This window comes from Tachysurus fulvidraco, chromosome 4 (assembly GCF_022655615.1).
Source record: "Tachysurus fulvidraco isolate hzauxx_2018 chromosome 4, HZAU_PFXX_2.0, whole genome shotgun sequence".
NCBI lineage: Eukaryota > Metazoa > Chordata > Actinopteri > Siluriformes > Bagridae > Tachysurus > Tachysurus fulvidraco.
Window position 1 is genome coordinate 21,760,101 of NC_062521.1, and position 25,044 is coordinate 21,785,144.

General features: G+C 38.8%; 1 protein-coding gene and 1 long non-coding RNA gene across 3 annotated transcripts in view; one reads left to right on the top strand and one right to left on the bottom strand.

Annotated features, from left to right (window-relative positions):
• The window catches only part of prim2 (DNA primase subunit 2), a 61,603-nt gene extending 39,036 nt beyond the window's left edge, over window positions 1-22,567 (bottom strand). The window contains exons 1-7 of one of the 2 annotated variants that reach the window (XM_027175107.2): window positions 22,410-22,566; window positions 19,249-19,402; window positions 18,776-18,888; window positions 17,628-17,731; window positions 17,022-17,142; window positions 16,123-16,218; window positions 15,661-15,798 (exon numbers count right to left, since the gene is read on the bottom strand). In XM_027175107.2, the coding sequence (XP_027030908.1) occupies window positions 15,661-15,798; window positions 16,123-16,218; window positions 17,022-17,142; window positions 17,628-17,731; window positions 18,776-18,888; window positions 19,249-19,402; window positions 22,410-22,511 (828 nt within the window). In that variant the 5' untranslated portion in view covers window positions 22,512-22,566. Of the gene's footprint in view, window positions 1-15,660; window positions 15,799-16,122; window positions 16,219-17,021; window positions 17,143-17,627; window positions 17,732-18,775; window positions 18,889-19,248; window positions 19,403-22,409 lie in introns of both variants that reach the window. The other variant, XM_047812941.1, reaches the window with a different exon arrangement.
• On the top strand, window positions 22,525-24,719 carry LOC113661119. The gene is made up of 4 exons (XR_003444974.2): window positions 22,525-22,666; window positions 23,043-23,211; window positions 23,472-23,531; window positions 24,519-24,719. It is a non-coding gene; the product is annotated as an uncharacterized LOC113661119 (long non-coding RNA).
• The last annotated feature ends 325 nt before the right edge of the window (window positions 24,720-25,044 follow it).

The following is a 25,044-nucleotide window of genomic DNA, read 5'->3' on the forward strand; positions in this document are numbered from 1 at the left end:
ATAAAACCTAAAGTATCATTTCTCACTCCTTGCCAATATTTCCACTGGTCGAAACAGAACACCGACAAACACGCTTTCGACCTCGTCCGACGTACCGTAGCTCTTATCCGGCTTCGGCAACACTTCTTGCTTTCCTTCTCAGAGCATGTTGTCAGTGAATCTGATTGAGTTATTAGTTGTGCCATCAAACTCCCTGCTGTATTCTCTGCTTTCTCCACAAAGCTGTCTGCATCGCTTTCGACTGATGCACACAGACTCCATGTTTCGTTTATTCGGCTTCTCTTCGTGTTCATCTGCAGCCGGTCTGTCGTTCTTCATCTTCCTTAAACCTCATCTGTCTGTCATATGCAAACCTTTGTGTTGAACATTTACATCTCTAAGAGCCTTTTCATCTCATTGGTGAAATCGCAAGTACAGGATTCTTCTTTTAAACCACTAACAGTGAAGCCACACGTCATTAGTTTGCACGATAGCTGTAATCATGTCCCAAACATGATGTATATATGCATAATGACATTCCTTTTGTACAGCTATCTGTGACATACTTGTTTAAAAACCACACTATATATACCCTTATTCAGTTATATGTACATATTACTACACCTTCTGTATAACCTCATACCCTTATTTATTACACTGCCACTTGTAAATAAGCCATCTATGCACTTCTGGTTAGATGCTAACTGCATTTCATTGGCATTACATTTCATTCTGTACATGTACCTTGCACAACGTCTTGGTCCAAATATGTGGAAAATGTGGTGGCTTGGAAAAATCGCAAGCTCCTTCATATCTTACAATTCCCACAATAAAAAAACCTGCAAAATCCTGTAGGGACTGACACAGACTTGATGTTTTTATTTTATTTTTCCCATCTCCAGCCAGTGCGTCATACATCCAAAACGTCATGGGTGTATATTTTATATGCATTTACAGTTACAGCTGTTGGAGACGTAGTTTTTTTTTTTCTTTTCTTCAAGCTATTTGATTCTGGCTAGTAGCTTAATTAAATGTTAATTAACATGTTTAACCACAAGCTGTAGTTATGCAGGATGTAATGGCTTTACTTTACATTTTATTTAGCTTGGATATTGTCAGTGTTTTTAGGACCCGTGTGATCATCTGTCTGTCACGCACGCTAATTAATCCTGTTAGCCATCTTGTGTAGCGTGTCTGATAATGCGCTATAGTTTCACCAGCAGGAAGGGCATCGAGTTGGAACATTAATGCAGGTGGATTTTTCCCCCTTTCTAGTTGTGAAACCTACTTTACTCCATCTAGAGAAAATTTGGCTGAACTTGACTATATAGTGTACAGTCACAGAAAGGACATTATTTATAATCACACACTGAGGATGAGGATGGTTCCCTTTTCAGCCTGGTTCCTTGATGTTTCTTCCTCGAGTCGTCTCGAAGTGATTTTTCCATCCCCATCACCTCAGGCTCGCTCATTCGAAATAATCATTGTAAACTTTGCTTTATAATCTGAATTTTTAGATTCCTGTAAAGCGGTTTTGTGACAACGTCCATTGAAAAAAAACTGCTACACAAATAAAACAATTGATTGTCTCAGACATCCAAACTACTGATTTGTCCATTCCTGATATATAATATACATCATGACAGCATTACTGAAATACTACTTACAGATGTCACTCCTTGTTGTGAATATAAATGTTGACAGTCGATGATTAATCGCTTCCAATTGAATCTAAAATTTTGGCACAACACAGAGCACCGGAAGACTATCTTAAAAGTGTTTCGTACGAAATCTGCTTTATCGTAACGCTTTTATTCTCCTTTTGACTATTTATCTATCAGCCCTTAAACGTTCTCTAACACAGTGCGTTCAAAACAACCTCCCGGAAGCAAACAGAGCAAACTCTTTGACAGAGTTGTATAAAATCTTAAAGTACACATTTAAATACATGATACTTTAAATGACATACTTAATTATTTTTGGGTTTTCGGTTTCACCCTCCAAAGTAATTCACCCATGTATGAAATAACAGGAAACAAACACACACATTTATCTGCAAGAAGTGTTTCTCTGAGGGGTTAAAACAAAGCATCGAAGATAAAAGATTTGTGAAAAAGAAGACTAGGCTTCATCATGGGTGTATGGATTAATAGATTGTCATCAGGCTGTTTTTCAGCATCATGAACTCTTTTGTCTGGCAGATCTCATGGAAAGTGAAGAGGACAAAAGCTTGCATTTTCAAGCGGAAACTGATCGATGTCGGGAGAAGAAACGACCGCATTCTTTCCTCTGCACTTTCTTTTACTCTTAATTAAACAATCTCTATTGTCTTTAGTTGGGCAGTTAATCGCAAACGGGAAAAGCATCTTAATATGTTCACACTGTCTTTTTGTAGGTACCTAGGATTCAGACCCTTACTTGTGCATTTGGCGTTTTAGAACTTGATAAATGTCTCGTTCGGGGAAAAAAACGGCGCGTCAAAGTGCGTGAACAAAATCAAGTCGAGATATTTGTGAGATTTGCTTAGTTTTGTGAAATAATTTCAAAGAAGAGATGAAATTGACGATGGGGCGGAAAGGCTAGACTATGAAGAGACAGCTCCTCCATTAGGATACAGCCAGAACTACATGCCCTCACTAATCTATAGGAGTTTCATGAAAATCAATAGATCACGTCAAGCACTTTTCATTTGCCAAAAATTGTTTTTTAAACATTCTGGAAAAAAGACCTGATTTCTGTTGAATGTTGTCTGCTATTAAAAAAAACAACTCCCTTAAGCTTTGAGATATTGGCAAACTGGTTAGAAATACAGCATTTGGAAACGCTGCTCATTAAATAAAAACCCTGCCAAAGCAGCCATCGCTCATTTAAGAGCTGGCGACAGCAAACAGCAGAATATATATCCAAAAAACGAAAACGCTAATGAGTGCTCCCGGCCAGATGGTGATTCAAGTGCAGTGCAGCATAAGCCATTCTAGAGAGTGGTACTCGTCAGGAACCTGAACTCTCAAGCTGTCCATCGACATCCTGCCAGGGGAGCGTGCGCTACACCGAGAAGCTACTCCAGCTAATTGGCATTAGTGTGGTTCACTGGAAGCAAGCACATTTCTCTAAGGACCACTGTGTCCCAAAGATGTAGCTTGTTAACCATGTACACCAACTGGGAAGTAATGCAGGTCTCTAAGAGGATGGTCGTCCTCTGGGGAAAAAGAGAGACGAGTGAATGACATCAAGCGACAGAGCGGATGATGAAATTTTACCATTAGCCAGATGTCTGAACAGTTCATGACCATTTACTGTTGGCATCAATGGTACAGGATGAAAAAAGAAAAAGTCGGATTTTTTTTTTTTTTTTACAGCTTTGGACAAAAAAGTTCAGTGCAAAACTAGGAATAAGAAGATTAAGAGCTCGTATCGCAGAAATACTGGGTCAAAAATGGAGAAAGAGTAAAAATACATTTTAAAAAATCTTAACGAATGACACCTTTTCTAGTCATTAACGTGGTAACATGAAAATGAACGGCTAATACGATGGTCAATGATTGTACCATTAGCATTGATCAACTATTTACACTAAAAACTAAAAGGGAAAATAATAGCTAGATTAAAATCCATAAGAGGAACCCTGTATGTTTTCATAGGGTTGTTGGGAAGCCGTACCCCACCACCGTCCAAACAACAAAAAGGTTTCGTTTAGCACATTTATTCTTAATCCTTCTCTTTTTTTTAAACTTCATAATTTACATTTCTTTATTTATGTTTAAATGCCCTTGTCGCTGTGCGACTGAATCTCTTTGTATCGTATAGCCTTACAAAGTGAACAGCACCAACTAGCTGACAGCTGAAAGTTTATAAAGAGAAACAAACTGAAGCAGTTATTGTGTGTGAAATCGCTGAACAGTTAACAATTCGACTTGAAGAGCAGACAGACAGGGATACCGTAGGTCTGATGTTCCAACTGTAGAGGATGTGTTACTGACAATCAACCGTTCAAATGCTACAAAAATATATTCAAATTATAGATCTGGATTTTAGAGTGATGAAGGCTTGGGGTCACAAAAAATATTCCCAACCCAAGTTTGGTAAACCCTGCTGAGCAAAGCCCTTAATTCACACCTACATATCATAGATTTCCAGATGGGGGTCAGTGGTGGCTGGTTAAACTGGTTAAGGCTCTGGGTTGTTGATCGGAGGATCGGGGTTCAAGCCCCAGCACAGCCAAGCTGCCACTGCTGGGCCCTTGAGCAAGGCCCTGCTCCAGTGGCACTGTATCATAGCTGCCCCTGCACTCTGTATGTGAAGAAAAGAATTCCACTGTGCTGTAATGCTATGCCCCTGTTCTATTCTATCTAAATCAAATACGTCCAAAGTAAACATAAACCATAAAAAGTAAGCCTGAAAAGTCGTTCTTGTGTTTGAAGCTTCCACTAAACGCAAGGTCATGTAGAGAACCAATCACATGGTTCTCCACATGGCTTCCTTTAAAAGCTGAGAAGTCTCCGACGTTAAGGAGTTTTGCTTTTAACAATAATCACTTATTCAGACATGTTTTCTCAGATTCTTCCCAAAGTTTTAGATGCATCAGGATTCATTGGTAACTTATCGATCAGACCTTGTGCGTGTCCATAGACGGATAGGCAGCTGCAGTTAGGAAGAACATCTGCCGCCGCTTTGCTAATCCTCTGTAACGATAGGCCGTATTGAGCATGGGATTATCACGGTGTGAAAACAAGCAGCGATGTCATCTTTCTTTTGTTGACAGACACAGCACAGTCTTGATAAGCAATCAGTAATACAGAAATTGATCTGACCAGATTAAGTCTCAGGACCACGACGGGCTATCTGTCCAATACAGATACAGAAACGCGACCAGGAGGATGAACATGAATCAGACGATGACGCACCCACACCACGTCAGCAAGAGGTTTGTTGTACTATACGTGCTTATACATTGGGTTCTCAAAATATAAAACCTATCAGAAATCTCTCCAGATTCAAATATTCACTATGGTAACCCTTACATAAAGACCCTGAAGCATTAGTGTTAGAAGTGTTTAGTTTAATCGACAACAACATGAACTCCTCATGAGATAACGGTGTGAGAGGTTAACCGGACACGTTGTTAAGCAGAATCTTGTTTCAGGGTTCACACTGCTCATACTTTACCCGGGATTAACACTTAATCCTGGTTATTCAGAATCTGCGGTTTCACACATTACATCTCTAAACTGCACATCGGTGGAATCAACAACCGCGACTGCATAAATACGGCACGTAATTGCGAAGTTTAAATAACAACTGGATTATTTGGTGAGTTGAGAAATCGAAGGAAAAAAAGACAACGGCAAACAAAAGAAGAAATGTTTTTAACTACGGTTTACACGACGCACATCATATGCTTTGTACAGTGAAAGAGAAACCCCTTCTTGTTGAACTTGTAGTATTCAGAGCAGAGAACAATAAAATATTTAAAAGCTTAAAACATTTTCAGAAAGCCAATGGGAGTTTTAGGCAAGTCACTGAGCTTAAACTAAAATGAGGCAGGTTTATGTAGTTCACATGTGTACATCATGAAGACCACTGGAACAGAGATGAATCGTGCTGGCCGCATTATGTACATTTCTTCTTCTTTTTTTATAAACACTAAGAATAAGGAATTCCTTAACTATACTTCACTGCGCTTCCCACAATCAAAATTGCACATTACACTAGATATAGTATAATTTCAGCTTTAATTTCAACACAAACATTTGGTAGATTTTTTCCCCCTGTACTATTTCCTTTTTTTCCTCCCAGTACATGTGAGATTTTGGACACTAAATAACACACACTTGTGTGTCAGAAATTAGGGCTGAAATTAAATTCTTGGGAGTGGGGGGCTTCAAATGATCCTTCCTTCATCCAAAATCATCCCGCTGCTCACATCAAGCCCTTCACAAGCTGACTAACTGAAAACGTTGACCGTCTTATTAGCAGTGTTGCAAAATGTTCCAGGCCAAGCAGCAGAACCGCTGTGTTGTCGTTAAAGCCTGGCAGCGCAGTATGCCAAGTGTTCGCATCTGATCCGCACCGGAAAAACTTGACCTCACCTTCCGTTTAAAGAAACAAACAATTTAGCACTTTCCCCAAATGGTCAGTTATTTTGTATTCAGACATACCAGCTTTAAATATTGTTGCCAGCTACAAATTAGTTTGGCATCAAAAAAAAAAAAAAAAAAAAAAAAGCTTGTCTGTCATTTTCTTTTTCTTCATACAAAAAAGCCTTTTGAATTAAGGAAGGCAATTTTCTTTTCTCATCTCGGTCCCTGGTCAAAGCTTGTTTTTTGGTTGTGTGTGTGTGTGTGTGTGTTTTTCTTCTTTTAAATCATCTGCACAATGTTGCTGATTGACAGTTTTCTATTACTCCAACAAAGTGCAAAATTCTGGACAGCTGCCTTAACAAAAACAAGCAAATTGTAAATAGTCTAAATTATAGCATGTCAATTTATTCATGTGTGGTGTTATTTCTCGCCCAATCAAAATAAATTAGATGTAAGCTTTGTTTAATTGCCTGATTTATAAGACCAGGCCATTCCTCTGACTGCTGTTCTAACTAGAAATATCAAAATAAATAAAATGTCCCTAATACAAATACCTCATATTACAGAACAGTCCTAATCAAGCAAAGCATTTTATAAACAGTAGCAGAAGTCTAGTGTGTCATTCGGGACTGACCACCGCAGTAAAGTTTGCAAACTTTTATGGAGGAAAAAATTTCTGGGGCAGTAAATAGCAGGTCTGATTGTGGCAACTCCATTGTGATGATAGAGGTCTGAGGCCAAAGTGCTTGAACCTAACAGGAACTTAAATGAGCACTCTTTATAGCCAAAGTGAGCAGAAAAAGCATCTCAACACGCACATGTCAAACCTTGAAAAGTCTTGGCTCCAAAAACAGAAAAGCACATCAGGTTCCAAACATCACCCGGTCTTCAAGAGTCCAGTTAATCAGGTATAAAAGGTGTTACTAAACTAGCCGAAGCGTGTATAAAACAGGCATTTTCTATTAATGAGAGCCTGGAGGAAGTGCTGTATAATTGGGCTTCGCCGATGTTGTGAAATCTTCGGGTTTGCCAAGCAAACTCACAGCCTATAAATAACTAAAACCTTTTTTAAGGCCTATTCATCAAACAAATAAATAACTTCAACCTTTTACCGCACCAAGGATGTTACTGTGCTCAATATCTGCAACGGCGCTCAAAATGTCATTTGATGTAAATGTGCAGCAGTTCAAAGCAATTACACTGTACATAGTGTGTTCTGGGAATGACTTCAGGCCTGTAAGAGTTCAGAGGGCAAAGTAAAATCCATGACCTACACAGAACCAAAGCCTTCTTAGAATTGTAGGAAGGAGCCGTGTTTTATTTCTTCCCTTTTGCATGGAAATATGCTTTCATCTTGTTTTAACAAACTGTTAAAAACAAGTAAACGCTGACGGACAAAAATCTTTAGGGAGTGGCTCATTTCCTTAATTAATTAAGAGAGTGAACTGAAGCGGTTTTCCCCGGAATGGCATTTTGTCGTGGCATTTTACGTCTGTTTTTTTAATGACCGTTCCGTTGCAGCATTATTCACCCGGGTCAGTCGTCCGTACGCTCCGTGTACTCTGTGTACGCTCTTCAGAGTGTTTAAGCACCATCCACATGGTGCAAACGTGACGTAGACATTGAGTGGAGTTAGTGTTATCGTAGAAAAGACTTGTGTTACAGTTTTTCATGGTTTTCCAGACCACTTTTCCATTGCTCTCTTCTATCATTTGGATTAAAAGCAAAAAAAAAGATGACGTTCTCGACACCTTCGGTGAGGTTTTGAAAGCACCTCAGAGTTTTTCTGGTCTGAGGTCAGCTGGGCAATGCAGCTCATAGGGTTGGATAAATTTAAGTTTGAGCTTGAACTCACTATTGGGAAAGAATATTGTGCATCTTATTACAACATCTGAACATCACTTATACAACAATCATCTCATTCATGCAACATAATATCAGTTTGGTGTTAATGCACAATCTCACAGGGTCCGTCAGGATTTACAGCTCGATGATGCTACATTATCCATGAACGACGTCTGCAATGGACGCGACTCTGTTAACCATCTCTGGGCATGTAACCCAGTAGTCAGTGATTATTACTAGCGTAGAAATGTAACCAATAAAGGAAGAGAGAATGAGACGATAATGATGCACGGTAACAGCTTCCCAAGAGCCGGTGCGGTGATGATGTTTAAACATTAACAGGCTTTATCTTTTAGTGCTGTGACAATGTTCTGAAGAACACTGAAGCTTTTAACACATCTACCTTCAATAATTATAGCTGTAAAATATGCAAGAGCTTTATTAGCTCAGGGGTTTTATTAGAGAGCGAGAGATAGAGGCAGAGAATTAAAGTGATAACTATGGGTTGGAAATGGGTGGTTGACAGAGCGATGGCTTTGCCGTGTTTCACTATAATTCCTTAACTTGTCTCGATTCAATCAAATACCAAACCAAATAATTCTGCAAGTTAATACTTACAGGGTAAGAAATACAGACAGGAAGAGTGCCATGATTTTGATGTTGCTTCAATAGCGCAGGCTGAATTCAGTAAAATCCACGCCTTTTGTTTTTTTTGTCGTTGTTGTCGTTTGGTTACTTTTAACTTTGTACAAAAAAGCAAAGGACACATGCTGGAGTCCACGAGAAACATTTCCCCTGAGTGGACAAAGGAAATTGGTGCTGCAAAAGGAACCTCATTAACCTTCAAATGTTTTATGTATTGAAGATTCAGACTTGTACCCGACGACCATGAAAAGAAAAAAAAAGTCTGTTTCTCAAATGTAAGAAGGTAAAGAACAGACTTGTATTCTCATTACTGGTCTTGTCAGGCTATCTATGAAGCATGGACAGGAAGACAGAATGCATCTTTGGGAGAATTGAGATGTGTCCATCTCATCACCAGTCGAACAATAGACCGTCCAAGCACATTTCTAGCCGCGAGACAAGACGGCTGAACGGGAGATAAAACCGGCTCTTCGGTGCCTTTTCAGCGGATTAATAGGTTGACTATTAAATGGCTGATTAACCGAATGTTAATAAAACATGTTTTAATGTCGTGAGCTCACGGTTTGTAGCGCTGATCTCACATTAACCCAAAACGGATCTTACAAAGCTTAGTCGTCCTTCACTTCAGAGTGGAAGCTGGCATGGTTCAAAAGAAAGGACTTGTAACCAACATCTAAATCATGTATTACAATCATTCTTTATACATGCTTGTGTTGATTATTGTCGTTATAAAGATGTTAAAACTTATGGGTCAGGCTTCTGTTATCCACCATTTTCTGGCCACAATGACATCTGGGACTTTTAGAGGGTTCCCCCTGAGTAATTTAATGCATCCTCTGTATTTGTATTTTTCAGTACTGGAATTGAACTTTGGCCGTGGATAATATAGTACGAGTACAAAAGGGAGCAAGATCGCATAAGAAGACATTTTAAGAAATGGCTAATTAATCACATTTTAATTACTATTACCATTGTGTTTGCCAGTTGTTTCAAAGCATGTTTTGGTTAAAAAAAATAAGTACCATAACCGTCTACTACACACATTATGATTATCCATTATAAAGCTTATTCCATATAATTTCTTGGTTTATTTTCAGACATTCTAATGAAAATCGTCCAACAATGCTCCTAAATATTCAGAAAAAATGAGGAATTCACAGATCATAAGACAAAGTTCAAGAGCAAAAAAACATGTACCCTTTAAAAATGTTAATAAATAATTCAGGAATAAAGCTAAAAGCATTTCAAACTTACTGACATTGAATTTGATCCAGGTACAGATTGGTAACATGTAATATATTTATGTCAGACAGATAGGGATGTGGTAGCCTAGTAGTTAATGTGTTGGACTACTCATTAGTAGGTCATGAGTTCGAATGGCAGGTCCACCAAGCTGCCATTGCTGGGCCCCTGTGCAAGGCCCTTAGCGCTCAGTTGTATAAATTAAGAGGAAAAAGGATGCAAGTCACTCTGGTTAAGGGTGTCTGCTAAATGCCAGAAATGTAAAGTCATGTCATTGGGCCTTTTTACACCTGGTCACTTCATGTGTTTTCTGTGATCTAACCGAAACGGTTTCGAGACGGATATAAATCTGATCCTTCATACCACTTCAGGAGGTGGTCTGGGACGCATTTCAGATGAAACTTGACAGGTGTAAATGCATGTGGGTGTTCAAGCCATGTACGTCAGCGCTAAACTCCTCTCAAACGGAAGTACGTCACTCGCAGGTGACTCACGAGTCGTGCATCGTGACAGAAACGGAAATGAGGTAAAATATATTTGCATATTGGGCGGGAGTAGAAATATCGGATTGATATCCGATTCGCCAAGACGCGTTTATGTGGCCTGATGTAAATGGAAGAGTTTTAACAAATCAGATAGCTATCGGATCAGAGAAAACACATGAAGTGTCCAGGTGTAAAAAGGCCCATTTACTGCTTGTTCTTCAGGCTTTGTGAAATTTCTTGTTTGTGGAACAAAGATTACGTTCTACACATCACATGTTCTGTAGTTGTGCGGTTCTTTTGGCTTGGTGACGATGTGATTTATGATTTTTTCCCCCCACATATCACTTAGTTTTATCTGCCATTTTTAATCAGGTGGGAAGGAAAAAATGTGTCTGTGGTTACTTTACACCAGCATTTGAAAGTCTACAAGCTGCACAGCTCCTAAACATTAAAACTAGAGATTTCCTAGTTATTTAAAAAAAAAAAAACAGAAAGCAGAATGATCATGGAGACAACAAAGCAGTAAGGTCAAGCTGTCGTCACAGCAATTACCAATATGTGCACGCTGTTCGGCAACTTCAGGTCTCTTGCATCATGTTCATGAAAAATATATTGACAAATTCTTTCAGGACAAAGGAAGCTGAGGGAGATGTGCTCTTTCAATATTTTACTCAGCACTAGCTCTTTTTAAGCAAAGCCAAGAGACAGTCGTTTAGTGCCACTGAAATTGCTGTATGCTTTTCACAATTTCATGCTTCACACCAGGAAAGCTCAATAATCACACTCACAACCAATAATATTTGCTGAAGCTACAAAACCAGCAGCTTTTTGTGGTGACCAGTGACCACACATCAGATCGCTAGAAATAAAAATCGTAGATGGAAATGTTTGCATGGATGGACGGACGGACGGACAGATTTAGACCTCATCAGATCAATTTAGACCTCTTATTCACAATGTATTAAACACCAACACACCTGATGCTGTTCGTCTGAATATTAGGTTGTAAAAGAAAAATATTTTCTTAATGATTGGTTCCTCTCAATCTTTCTTCCTCAGATAGATAGACAGACAGAGAGACAGAGACAGAGAGAGACAAATAGACAGAGAGACAGATAGATAGAGACAGAGAGAGAGAGACATAGATAGACAGATAGATAGATAGACAGAGAGAGAGAGACAGAGAGAGAGAGAGAGAGAGAGAGAGAGATAGAGAGACAGAGAGAGAGAGAGATAGATAGAGAGACAGAGAGAAAGATAGAGAGACAGAGAGAAAGATAGAGAGACAGAGAGAAAGATAGAGAGAGAGAGAGAGATAGATAGAGAAGTTGAGATAGGTAGATAGAGAGACAGAGATAGGTAAATAGAGAGACAGAGAGAAAGATAGAGAGACAGACAGACAGACAGAGACAGACAGAGACAGACAGAGACAAATAGATAGACCGAGACAGACTGAGAGAGACAGACAGACAGACCGAGACAGACAGAGAGAGAGAGAGACAGAGAGAGAGACAGAGACAGAGAGAGAGAGAGACAGAGAGAGAGACAGACACAGACAGATAGAGGGTATTCTTGGTCCTATCTAATTTGGTCCTATTTAAGTTACTTCACTGCTAGTGGAACTCCTACAGTTATAAAGTGGTTTGAGAATCTCTAGTAAATAGCCAACAAGTCTTTACTTAGGTTTAAGAGTTCTCACAGTTCAGTTTCATCTTCAAATCCATGTCTATCCAAAGCCGTACGCATGCCAGGTCTGTACTGCAGCGGACAAAATCATTAGAGACGCTTTTGTATTATTGCCCTGTAGCCCCAGTCGACAGTCGATTGACTCTCTTATGCTGTGTACGGATCTGGACAATTCGTGTCAGCCCTGACCTTTGACCTTCTGTAAGCTCATCATCATGTGTGGTGTAGCGTGAGATACAGTCAACACACCGTGTCTAAAATAGCAACAAAGCGTTTGGCTTTTTAACGTTCAGCGCACAAGGCGGCGTGCATGACACCCATCATTCGCTGTTCAAAGGCACTTAAATCTTTCTCGGGACTGTTCTAGGTCATACACAATTCAATGTCTCCATCCTTAAAACCTCTTCTTAAGCCTGCACGCTATCCTTCATCTTCACTTACCAAAGTGGATATAACAGATGAAAGCAATTAGGGAGCACAGCCTTCACCTGGATTCACCTGGGTAGGCATCCCTAATGGACATCCTTCACGTCCTGTAGGCTCAGCGTATTTCTCTAACATATTAATCATCTCTGCCAAAACAGCAAGAGCCCGTGCCATTAGAGAATTTACTTTAAGAGCCAAATTCTTATACTCAAGGTGACCACTGTTAAAAAAAAAAACAAAAAAAAAAAACAACAACAACTATGCAACGTCATGGGATTTATTTATAATGTCCTACGTCCATAAATATCACCCCAGGAGTGCTTCTAAAACGTGTTCGTCAACACGGATCAATATCACGCGGCAGCCAAATAAAGTTTAAAAAGGCACTAAAACGAATAACGTTAACATTATTACAGCAAGGAAACAAAATAAGTCAGTCGGATAAAGGATTCAAAACAATGCGCAGCTTTAGATTATAGTTCTGTCTAATGACAGCTCCACTACATCAGGTAACCTTTTCACGGGATATCCCATATTTGCTGACCGAGCCACTTTATCCGCGGTGACTTTCACAGGAGTGAGATTTAACAGCAATTTGATGGAAGTGGACTTTCAGTGTAAGCTGCTGTGCTCAGCTTGAGCAGGTAAAAGTGCATCCACATGTCAGATATTCTGTATATTTATCAAGGACACACAAGCAGCTCGGTGTGAATTTTTATGCGTCTCTAAATTCTAACACGCACCTTATTCACGGCATAACATCTAAGGGACACGGATTTTGATCCTTTGATCGAAAACGATGTCAGATATAATTTTCCAAGATTATTAGTGTTTAAAAACTAGAAGTAAAAAAAGTCTTCTTTTTGGTGTGCATCTTTAGACAAAATGGGGTTTAACATTTAACGATTAAGTTCAATGCTGCATTTCCAGCACACGGTTCCTGGTCTGAATCCTACCACCAGTGACATTTACGCGCACCGGCTGAGCAGCACTGTCATTTTTATAAGGCTCATATATTGCCAAAAGTACATATTGGGCTCGTCCTCAAACTGCTGCCATAAAATTGAAAGCACATAACTGTATAAAGCACCTGTGTGTTGTACATTAAGATTTCCATTCACAGGAATTAGGAGGCCCAAACACGAGCGAACAGGACAATACCAACAGTGCGCAAAGTGAGCTCCATGAAGACATGGTTGCTAAGGTTAGTGTGGAATGACTTGCGTCTTACACTCCAACATATGGAGATAAAACAAAGACAAAAGCCAAGCTCGAGCTGAAACCTGACCTCATTTCACTGGGGTCACAAACACAATGAACTACAGATTCATCATTGTCCAAGACCAAGTCATACATGGCTAGTTTTCCTAAACCAATGTATATGCACAAATAGAGCAGTGAAGTGAAGCAGGTATGCAGAGAAACTGTAGCATGTGGGGAAAAAGCACTTCAGAGCAGCACGAAGCCACGGAGGTCATCTCGGTTGCGTCGAAATACCGTTTGTGAGTCAAGATTCTCAATACCTTGTACTTGTTTTTAACATCCATTCTCAGTGCTAGTGCTCTTCTCGCTTAGGTCAGCCTTCATGATCTCTCTCAGAACATCTTACATATCAAACTAAACATGTGGAATTCAACAACAGCATCTGACAAACAGAGTTACATCAAATATTCCGTGATGCCCTCGATTGTTTGATACAGAGTACGTAGGTTACTCAGTGAAATGTAGTGGAACTTAGGAGTACCAATACATGAACTCATAGCCAGTCTGAAATAAATTATATTGATGCATGCGAATAATAATCATTACAAGACATCATAAGTAAATAAAACAATCGTTGTCCGTCTAAAAAAAGAGCGAGAGAATAATTACCGCCTCATAAAGCGTTCAACAGCTCAGTCACCTGAAAGGAAAGGAACGTTATCTTACATTTTCTACTTCTATACAGCCGATTCTGGTGTCTGGTTGCTGAAGCTGACACATGAAGGTCCACAGCCTCGTATCAAATTGTTTCATTCAGCAGGCTGAGTACAACGGAGAAGCTGGAGGTGGTGACCCTCATATCAGGTGACAATAGATTTTCACCCTTCACAGCATCTCAATCCAAACCTGATATACAGACGTGTCTGTCATGACAAGCTGCATTTTACGTTAGTGCTTGAAGTCACGGTAGGCCATTAAAGACCGTTGGCTCATTAGGAGTGACAGAATTTCACTGAATAGCACTAATTCAAAGGAGTACAAGATACACATTTATCCTGACCGACTGGCTGGTTTAAATTCTGACTGACGGTCTGACGGATTTGATGTTTGGAAAAAGAACGAGGAAATAAATAAAATGTCATCTGCCAAGCTGTGAAGAAATCCACGCCTCTTATACATCCACTTCTGCCAGTTGCACAACATTCTGCCAACAAACTTCACTACACAGATGGATTCAGCGCACGATGGGATTGATGCAGCTCTAGTTATATTCTAACTGCTCATTATTATATACCACGTACATGTAAAATGTTAGAATACATTCCGACGCTTAATTTTTAATGAATATATAAAAAAAATTTCACCAAAAGCAGAGAGACTAGACTGATTAGGCTTGTGTGACAAAACAGCTTTCATGTATCATATGCACATGAAATTCACTGACACAATAACCAGTGACATTTATTATTAAATAGTCACTAAATCATATTACTAAACATTACACATTTTATATTCTAAAATATGCTAAAACAGCAGTAAAGGTAAAAGAAGTGACGAGGAAATCTGCATCGATCTGCACGAGTGTTCTGAACTGTCCCGTATTAACGGACACCGCGACTTAGCTCACTATCTGTCCTAGTAAATGGAGAATGTTTTGATTACATTAATATAAATTCAAATCTCTCTCTGCATGTTTGACTTAGACAAGTATATAAAGTATTTAACACCCTTTTACCTTATTAATGTGTTCTCGGTTCTCAAAGAACGAAAGGACGAAGATTTCAAACGGAAAGAACAACTTAACCCTCTTAAAATGAACATGATTATACCTCTTAAATATTAACTGTAATACAACATGTTCGTCTGTCATTCGTTCCCATAGTTATGTTTTTTTCCCCCCGAAGCTACTTACAATTAACCAGTGAGCCACAAACATAGCCCAGACTGAAAAAGGCCTAGATAATTAGTTAATCATGTGTGTAATGTTTACCTCACACACAACAAATGCCCTTAGTAGTTCTATTCAGCGTTCTTATAATGAGCACAGTCCTAGAGAATCAGTGACTTACTGCGAGTGCTTTGGAGAGCCTGGTACGGAAATCGTTGAGAACGATAGCGACGATCTCCTGGTGAGGGATGTACGCATAGCCAGCCTTCAAGAACACTTTCCTCGTCCGTACTAAATCCAGAGCATCCTGGAATGGGACCTGGACCGGAATAAAATCGTGAAGGTTTATGAGCCATCCTTTCTTCACACAGCTGCGGGCTCTGATTAAATATAACGGATGCATTTGCTCATAAATTTAGCAATTAGAAGACATCATCTGCCTTCACATATCATGTTCCAAGTATATAAAACCTGCAGGGAATTTCAGCAGTAAAACTAAAACAAAGGATTCTGAGCATGATGGGACATGCAGGGGAAAAAATTCAATAAATAAAATAAATGACTTTTCTAAATATTACTTTTATGTGAGGGTATATTTCATCGTTTTAAGCGCTTCGCACGAGCGTGCTACAGTGAGTCGTACTTTGTAGAAGTCTTGCTCAGCAACAGTGGTTCCACTGACGGAGTAACTGGAGTTTATGAGCTGGTCTTTAAAATGAGTCTTTTCTTCAGCACTTATCTGTCAAAGGAAAGATAAAGGACAAATCAGACATTCAGAGAAAATCTAAGCAGACAGACATTGCACAAAAACAAACAAATCAGCTAAGACGTTAGACTTGGATGGATTTCAATTAACGTGTAGCGGAAGGACGACGATTAATCCCACGGCATCAAAGCTCTGCGTAACGAAGTCATTTTCTATTCACTCCTCAGACACTCCGAGATCTTATGTTTTCTAGTTCAGTTCTCAGCCATGGATGGGTTCACAGCTCCACCTGCTGTTCACATTAAACACGATGCACCTGCTGTGCATTTTTAGCTCCCTGGGAAACAGATGTAGTTTCAATATAGTTTCAGATACCGTTGCTAGGATGCAAGTGTCTCCATCACTAAACTCCCACACAGCACCGTAGCGATATTAAATCATACTGCTGTAAGATGTACGACGAAAGGGAAATTGGTCTTTAATGATCAACTTAGACGATTATAGATGAAACCAAACTGCCAGGATAATTTAATTCAATTCTATTCTACTAATCTGCTAATATAATATTTCACACAGTATACAACAAATTAATCGTACTGAACTCTTTACTTGGACATAAACAACAACAAGGTTTAATGTGCTTTTATGAAATGAACATTTCATCTTGTGAAGTGTGAATTCGATACTTAAGTGTGTCTCTGGTCTTCTCTAGACTTGTACGCATCACTACAGCATTAGGGGTTTGTAAGTTCTGAAGAATGAGGTACACTAACTCCGACAGAGGGATTTTTTTTATCCTCAAACCCTGAGGGACGATGAAAAAAAAAAATCCTTACCGTATCATATTTCAGATTATTTTTGTGTAGAAAGTCAGTCTTATACTTCGGTAAAAGTTCACTGAAACGGAAGCGGAAAAGATCCATCTCCTGCTGGATAAACCACCGCCTGAGATCCTCCCTGAAATCAGATTTAGACTTTACTGCATACGGTATTATAAAGTAAGTCGTATTTGATTGATGTCTGGTGTCTTGTATCGCCTAAATCATTCAGCTTTCTCTGCATTAGGACCGGCACTTGCAGTAGCACTCTTGAGTCCTGTGACTTACTTCAGCTTGTGTGTTTTATTGACACTATTGACCTGTTTTCCCAAAACTTCACATTCGTCTACGTGTAGTGACTAAGTAAAAGTTGAGTATTCTATACGAAAACCGTCAAACACTTAAATCAGATGCAAGCGGCTGTAAAGTCCAAATGGCATGAGAGAAAAAGTGTCAAATTGTACTGTAGACTAAACACAAAAGGTGTTGATGTACTTTGGATCATGTAGAGTGAGATGCTAAGTGTCAGAGCAACACACAACAATAAACACAATTATAATTAGTCCCAGAATATAAAGCGGCTTTAAGATACTCTACTGCACAGAGAAAAAGAACTGCACTTACGTCTGGCAGTAGGCCAGGCGGAGGATAAAATGAGAGATGTGATCTTTCCTTCGTTTCTCATATTCCGTGGGCCCGGCTTGATTTTTGTTCGAGCTCGATTCATCCTAATTAATCAAAGCAGAATGTTAAAAGCCACTGAAGAGCGAATCATTCTTAATAATAAATTCTGCAGTCCTCGACCTTTTGTGGTCACTGATCCCATTTTAAAGGCACAGAATTATTGTCGGATTACTTGACGTTTATTAATGTGCCAGAGTGCATGCCATTAAAGTAGGCTGAAATATCACACTGTAATATCCATCCACCCAGGTACTGTTTAGCATGTTAAACTACTGTGTTTGTATTGTTTCTTGTTAGAAACCATGACCGTGCCACTCATATGTCAAACAGAACAGCGGTCACCCTGTTGATGGGTGATCGTAAGCGTGAACGGCCATATTTTGAATGCCCTACAAATTTGTTATGCTGCCCTGAGCAGCGATGAGCCCATGAGCACCAGATTAAATAGCTGCGGTTGGCTTCGTGTGTCTTGGAGGACGCATGTGTTAGCCTTTAACCTCCCCATTTGGTAGCTGGGAGCATTAACTGGTGAGTGGGAATTTACAGGTGATCAAATTGGAAGGACAAAATGAGAAAAAATCTAAAAAAAAACCTAAAAAAAAAAAAAAAGAACCTAAATAAATCCATAAAAATACATTTACATGAAAACATTGTTTGCGATCACTTACACTCGATTAATTAAAGGATTAATGTGTTACACATAATAACATGATTACCATGTCAGCACGTTAGACATGGCACCGCTGCAGTCTGGTGTAAAATGGGCTCAAGAGAAGAGAAATTATATAAAAGCAATAGAAGGTTTTGAATTAGTATCATTAAAATGTTCCAGACATCAAGCCCATGTTCATACTGCTTTACAAGTCTGGACTAATCTGCAACTCATGCTGTGAGGCTTGTGGACTAATTATCCACTACGACTGCTAGAGTCATTAAAATGCAAATATTTGTTTAGACCAAACTATGCAAGCATAAACCTGAATATTATCGATTCAATACATTGTCGAAAACATGAAAAATTCAGAAGTTCAGCTGATGTTTATTTCAGTCATCTTTAATTGGAAGGAAACTTGGGTGCATTTCCTCACCAGTTCCTCTCGGTGTGGGAAACCGAGACTGGAGAACTCGGTCTGGAGCTTCTTCTTGTACTGTTCGGTCGTTTTCACGTAGCTCACCCCAAGGTTTTCCACAGTCTTGAGCACTATATAAAAATAAAAAAAATAGGAATTAAGACAAGGCTGTTATAGTGCGACGCTTTGTGTGATGTCATTATAATGCACAATCAGCCAAAGCCCTCTTCCTTTCACATGCAGCAAACATGAGTACAGTTATTGCAGATAGAAATTACATGTGTGTGTTATCACTGGTAGGGTTTAAAAAGCAGAATCATGTGCCTACAATTTCACTAATTAAAAGTAGCATTCGGCCAAACAAATAAACAAACAATCAATTCAGAAAATCTAGAATTTTTAACAACATAAAACAAAAAAACTCAGATTTTGCTCTCCAGCAAGGATGGTAATGAGGTGTCAGAAAACACTCTGTGTTTGGAGGCTCTTACATTTCAGCCTGTCCACGGCAAAGCCCTCAAACTCGTTCAGAGAGATGTTCTCCAGTGGAGGCTGACAGTAGAACTGCAGACAGTGGCCATAGAGCTCATTCTGTTGATTTAGTGTCACCTTCTTCTTTCTGCCTGAGAACTGCATGGTGATTTTCTGCCCAATAAATAAAAGAGGGAAAAGGGGGAAAACATACACACAGCATATGAATAAGTTATCGCTTTTAGTTGGTTAAAACACACACAAACATGCACACGCAGAAATGCCGAGTTATCTACATGCATTGCCCTCGTAGTCCCCTGGGGGAGACGGTGATTTCACTAAATATTAATTTATTTAATCAAGAATACACAGAAATCATACTGGTAACAACCTGGTAATAGTTTTTATATAGTTAAATGAGTTCTGACTGATTGACTGGTCAAGTTCAGTATCTTAGAGCAAGAAAAACTAATGCTGATTTGAATACGACTGACATAAAACTGGGAAATGTGCTCTTGATATAATACTATAATATAATACTAGTATGTTGAGAGTCAATCATTTTGGTATAATGTCTTCTCTTAAATAAAGAAACTTCAACAAAAAAATGTATTTCATTGTTTTTGGCCCGATTGCACAGGATATCCATTCCTGTGTAAAGCTCAACCCTTAATCTGTCTTTATAAAATGTCCACCAGTTTCTATTATAAGCCTTACATATATGTAAACCACAGTAACTAGAAAGTAGACAATAAATCACATTGCAGGTTTGAAACCAGTTCCACAAAATCAGAACCAAATCTCAGAATTTTCTGTGTTACATTTTAGCCGCAATTAGAACGTTACAGAAAATATTGATTATTGCTGGATTTACGTCGGAGTAATTCTAAATGATCCAGATGTCTTCAGGCTGGTTTTCAGTGAATGAATACTCAGTTACTACATACAACACTGACATCAAAATATCCAAGCAACTTTATTTAAATGCTAAACTGAGCTCAAGTATAAGAACCACAGAGTCCAGACAAATTCTGGTAACAGAATAAAGATTTTTGCTGTTACTGTAACCATCATGCAGTGCTCAGGTTTCCTCCTGGCTTACAGACTGATGAGTAGCCAATCAGCAACAAGCAAGTGATGTTTAGTAAGGACCGACTCTTTTCGTTGTGCATCTTAATTTAGTGTCACGTTTATAGGTTTGTTGTGATATACTTGTGTTTTTCTGATTATACCGTTGTGTGTTTGTAGTTAAAGGTGGGGTGCACGTTGTTTGAGAAATGCTTTAGAACACTGAGTCGGGCCGACAAACAAACGTGTAGCCAATGAGCAGAAAGGGGTGTGTCTTGTTAATATGCAGTGGAAAGAGTGTTCTGTGTGCATGTGTGACATTAGCTGAAAGCGACTGAAACATTGACATGGCAGATAAAAATGAAAAGCGAAAAAAGGCTTCCGATAAGGCAAGAAGTAGGACCCGTGTTAATATAGGATCAGCTTTCCAGCACTGGAGAGAACTGAACGTCTTCCACGTGAAACGGAGATAAACCTTTCACGATACAACACACAGTACTACAAAAACACATTTATATTACCATATATTACCATGAGTTCATTTATTGAAAAAAATATACCCTCAGCCAGCTGCCCCAACAGGTTCAGCCATAATAGTTGCCTGGGTTACGTATGTATGTGTGGGGCGGAGCTATCAAAACAGGGGTAAGACCCAATTGGGTTAGGGGCATGTTTGTTTAGGTGATTTCAAACGTCAACATTGGCTTTCAGACATTGTGCACCGTGCCTATAAGTCCAAATTTGGAGTTGTGTTTCTGGTTTTGTTGTGTCTCAAAATTTGGGGTTCATTTTTTGAGGTTTATCAGAATCTAGTGTGTCTTTTTTTTGTTTGTTTTTTTGATTTGTTAAGTGTTTAAAGTCTTGTTGTGTATCCATAATTATGGTTGCATTTTGAGGTTTGTTTTTGACATACTGAATACATGTTGTCTTTCAGGTTTGTTGTTAAGTAATGAATTTGGTGTTGAAGTTTTACAGACCACAAAAACTTTCATTATTACAAAATTTAAATGAGAAAAAACAAAAAAAACAAATGAGACTTCATAAAAAAAAATCCAGCACATAAAAATACTGTATGTAATCATCTGCCTAATAAGAAATGACATTCTGTGTTATGGTTGTTTGTATTTAAAGAACTCTGACCTGTAGGGTCTTGGAGAGGGAAGTTCAGCAAGCTTATAAATAAAAGCCTGTCTATCTGATGCAGGTTCAGGCATGTAATTTGTGATGGGAGTTTATTTCAGTTCAACAATAAACACCTGTTTACTGTAGTGGAGAAAAAGCTAACAAGATTTTGGAGTGCACGGAGAGCTACTGAAGGCCTTTTTTGACTCCTTGGTGGCCTCAGCCATATTCTATGGTGCAGCAGCATCTCTATTGCAGAAAGGAAAAGCGTGGACAAACTGATCAGGAAGGCCAGCTCAGTCCTGGGGATTCCTCTGGACACTGTACAGGAGGTGGGAGAAAGGAGGATGGTAGCAAAACTACCGTCATTGCTGGAGAACGACTCTCACCCCCTGTATGAAACGGTGTCAGCTCTGAGCAGCTCCTTCAGTGACAGACTGTTACATCCTAAGTGTCTGAAGGAGCGACACAGATGGTCTTTTCTCCCTGCTGCTATTAGACTGTACAACCAAAGCTGCTCCCAGTGAACCAGTCACCATAATATACACAGTTATTACTGTTCCACTGCAATAATAAACAATAACAAAGTATTTTAAACATGTGCTATAACAGACATTTTGTAAAATGTGCGAAATGTCTTCAGTGTAACCACTACTCTTTTTTTTTTATACATTTTTGTTTTTATATATACTGTATATTATATTATGTCTTTATTCTTTATTATTTTTATATATTTTTGCTGCTGTAACAGAGAAATGGGACGAATAAAGGAATATCTTATCTTAAGACAAGCTAGCAGGCTAAGCTAGCAGCTAACTTTCTGAGCTAATGTTGCTAGCTGTGCAAAGTAAGTAGTAACTTCACGTGTGTTCTTGCTATAAGAGTTTACTAACAAGTTGTTTACTACAACAACACAAAAACGCGCAATGTATTTTACGAATGCTAGAAGTGGATAAAGATAAATTACACCTAACAAAACAAAACAACTTACCCAGTTATGGACGTCAAAATCCCGCCAACAAGGTTGTATGAATGAAGCGCGGGGAACTGACGTCACACCAAACATTAACCAATCAGAGCCTGGTAGCATCATGCGTACTCATGGCTCATCACGTGGTCTTATAGAGGATCACGTGTAGAAGCAATCACAGCGCCATCACGCGCTCAGAGATCTCACTGCAGTTTAAGCTGATATTTCCAGTAACTCACAGTCAACTCTGTTGGATCCCAAAAACTCATTGTTAGTAGGTCTGTCCTTCAATCTGTCTAAATAAATCTCAATGTACTCAATGAAGCAAGCATACAGAGTTTATAATATTGCTATAACCAGGAATTAAGTTTCATTTAAGTAGAATTGTAGAAAATTTATTCCTTCTTATTTATTCTGTGGAGTTACTGAGTTCAGAGTTCCCGTCACACGCACTGATAATTAGTGTATAAATTCAGACATCACCATAGACACACACTGGTATTAGAGGCCTCAGTGACTCTAAAGGAGACACTGAATTAAATACCAAAATCACTGAAATTTCTGCCCTGCCAGCTGAGCCGATGGCAGCGGTAGGCAAATTTGGGTCTTGAACACCCAATCAAAGTCTAATTTCTTTCATTATTTTTATTTTAGCCAAAGGTCCGGAGCCTCCCAAGAGGTCATGTGGTAAAAAAAAATCCAAAAAAAAACATGGGCACCGAATACTAAACCGAGGGCACTGATTGCTTTACTGGTCCGGATTCAACGTTCTGCACGTGAACTGGAAGGAAGGAGCTCATACAGCCAGCGCAACAACTTGAAGGTAAGTAACCAACATTTAATTTAATAAATTAAACATTGAATTGATTTTTAAGGTTTGTGTATAATTCTGCATGTTCCACACCTTCATGGCACAATCATCTTTAAAAGGCTTTTTACATGACAACAAAGCGACCTGTGGCCTATCTGTTGCTCTGGGCCTAGCACAGAATGCAGCTTATCATTAAAATTTAAAGAGAGTGTAATCAGTAGTGTAAACATTTTGTGCTTTTACATGTATACATTTGCCTTTTTCTTGAACAGAATGGATCAGAGATTCATAGATTGGATCAGGCCATCATCTCCATGTATGTGAATGAGAAGGTAAGTGCATTGCATCTGGAAGGTTTGACAAACTAATAGAGAGTAATTTACCTTTTTATATCAAGTCAAGAAGCTTTTATTATCATTTCAACTGTATATAGCTGGTATATAAACATTTCTCCAGGACCAGGGTGCTACATAAAACAAAGACAGAGCTAAATATTTAAGTAAGTTAGTCCAAGACACATAAAGTGCATCTGTGCAACCTGGTGCAAACAGTGCAAGAAAAGAAAGACAAGACATTGAAGGACAAAAGACAGTGCAGACAAAAAAAATACAAGACAATACATAAAAGACAATACACAAAAGACAATACACAAAAACAGCCCTGACCAGCGTAAATACTGTATGTTCAATCACTATTACGTGTGCAGAAATACTGGAATGAACGCAGTGTTATAGCAGCAGTTACCTGAGATATTGTAAAGGATTGTGCAAAACAGCAATCGACTGAAATGTGAGACAGCATGTGCAAAGAGCAAAAAACAGTGTGCAAAACAGCATGTAAACAGGTTGATGGATATATATTGGAAGTTTGTGTATTTGGTGTAGGTCTGTGCAGTCCATATTATATTGCTCTGTTCCCACATCATGCTGTAATATTTGTGATCTTTTGTTGCATGCAGGTTGGGTAAAAGTAGAAAGAAGGAATTTGGTGTAGGACATCACATTGCATGTGCCATATTCTCTTGTCACCTGTATGATAGTGCACCACAGTACATGTTTTGGTTGCAAGGCTAATATGTAGGATTTATGTATTGTACACTCTTCCAAATACTTGATATTATAATGGACAGTTATGATGCTTTGGTCAGGGTAGACTTATTTAATATTCCTTGAATTATATCTATAGTTGAGGATTTGAAATAATGGCCCCTTCTTTCTTTATATCATGTTAACAGGTGGCTGACCTTAGAGCAAATTACTCTGACTACAATTAATTGACTATGCACCGTAAACCATTCTGCCCAATTGTCTTTCCTTCAGGTTCTTCACTGGATACGAACAGTTATTGTCTTGTCCTCACACCCTCCAAATTGTCTGCCATGGATGGATCACAGCTTATTGAACTTTATCTTTTGGATCTTATATACAGACATTTTCCACATTCTATGTGTTATTCAGTTCAATTCAATGCAAATCTATTTGTATAGCACTTTTTACAATTGACAATGTCTCAAAGCAACTTTACAGAACATAAACAAAGAACAAAAGGTTATTATAAAGGATAATATAAAGATTAATATAATACAAAAATACTCTATCCTCATATGGGTGACATTGTAGGGTGTGATTATAAATATATAGTCTGATACATGTTGTATTGATGAGGAGATTTTTGTCCTCAAAGACCACATGGAGTGTAAGAAATGATATTATTGTGAGTCTGAAAGCACTGAAGCGATTTCTCAAATAAACAATTTGACAACCTTGAAAATGTTATTCAATTCAAAAGAGAGGAATGGGGGGGCTCGGGGGCCCTGCATGGCTAGCGTTGACTGTGTCTGCCGAT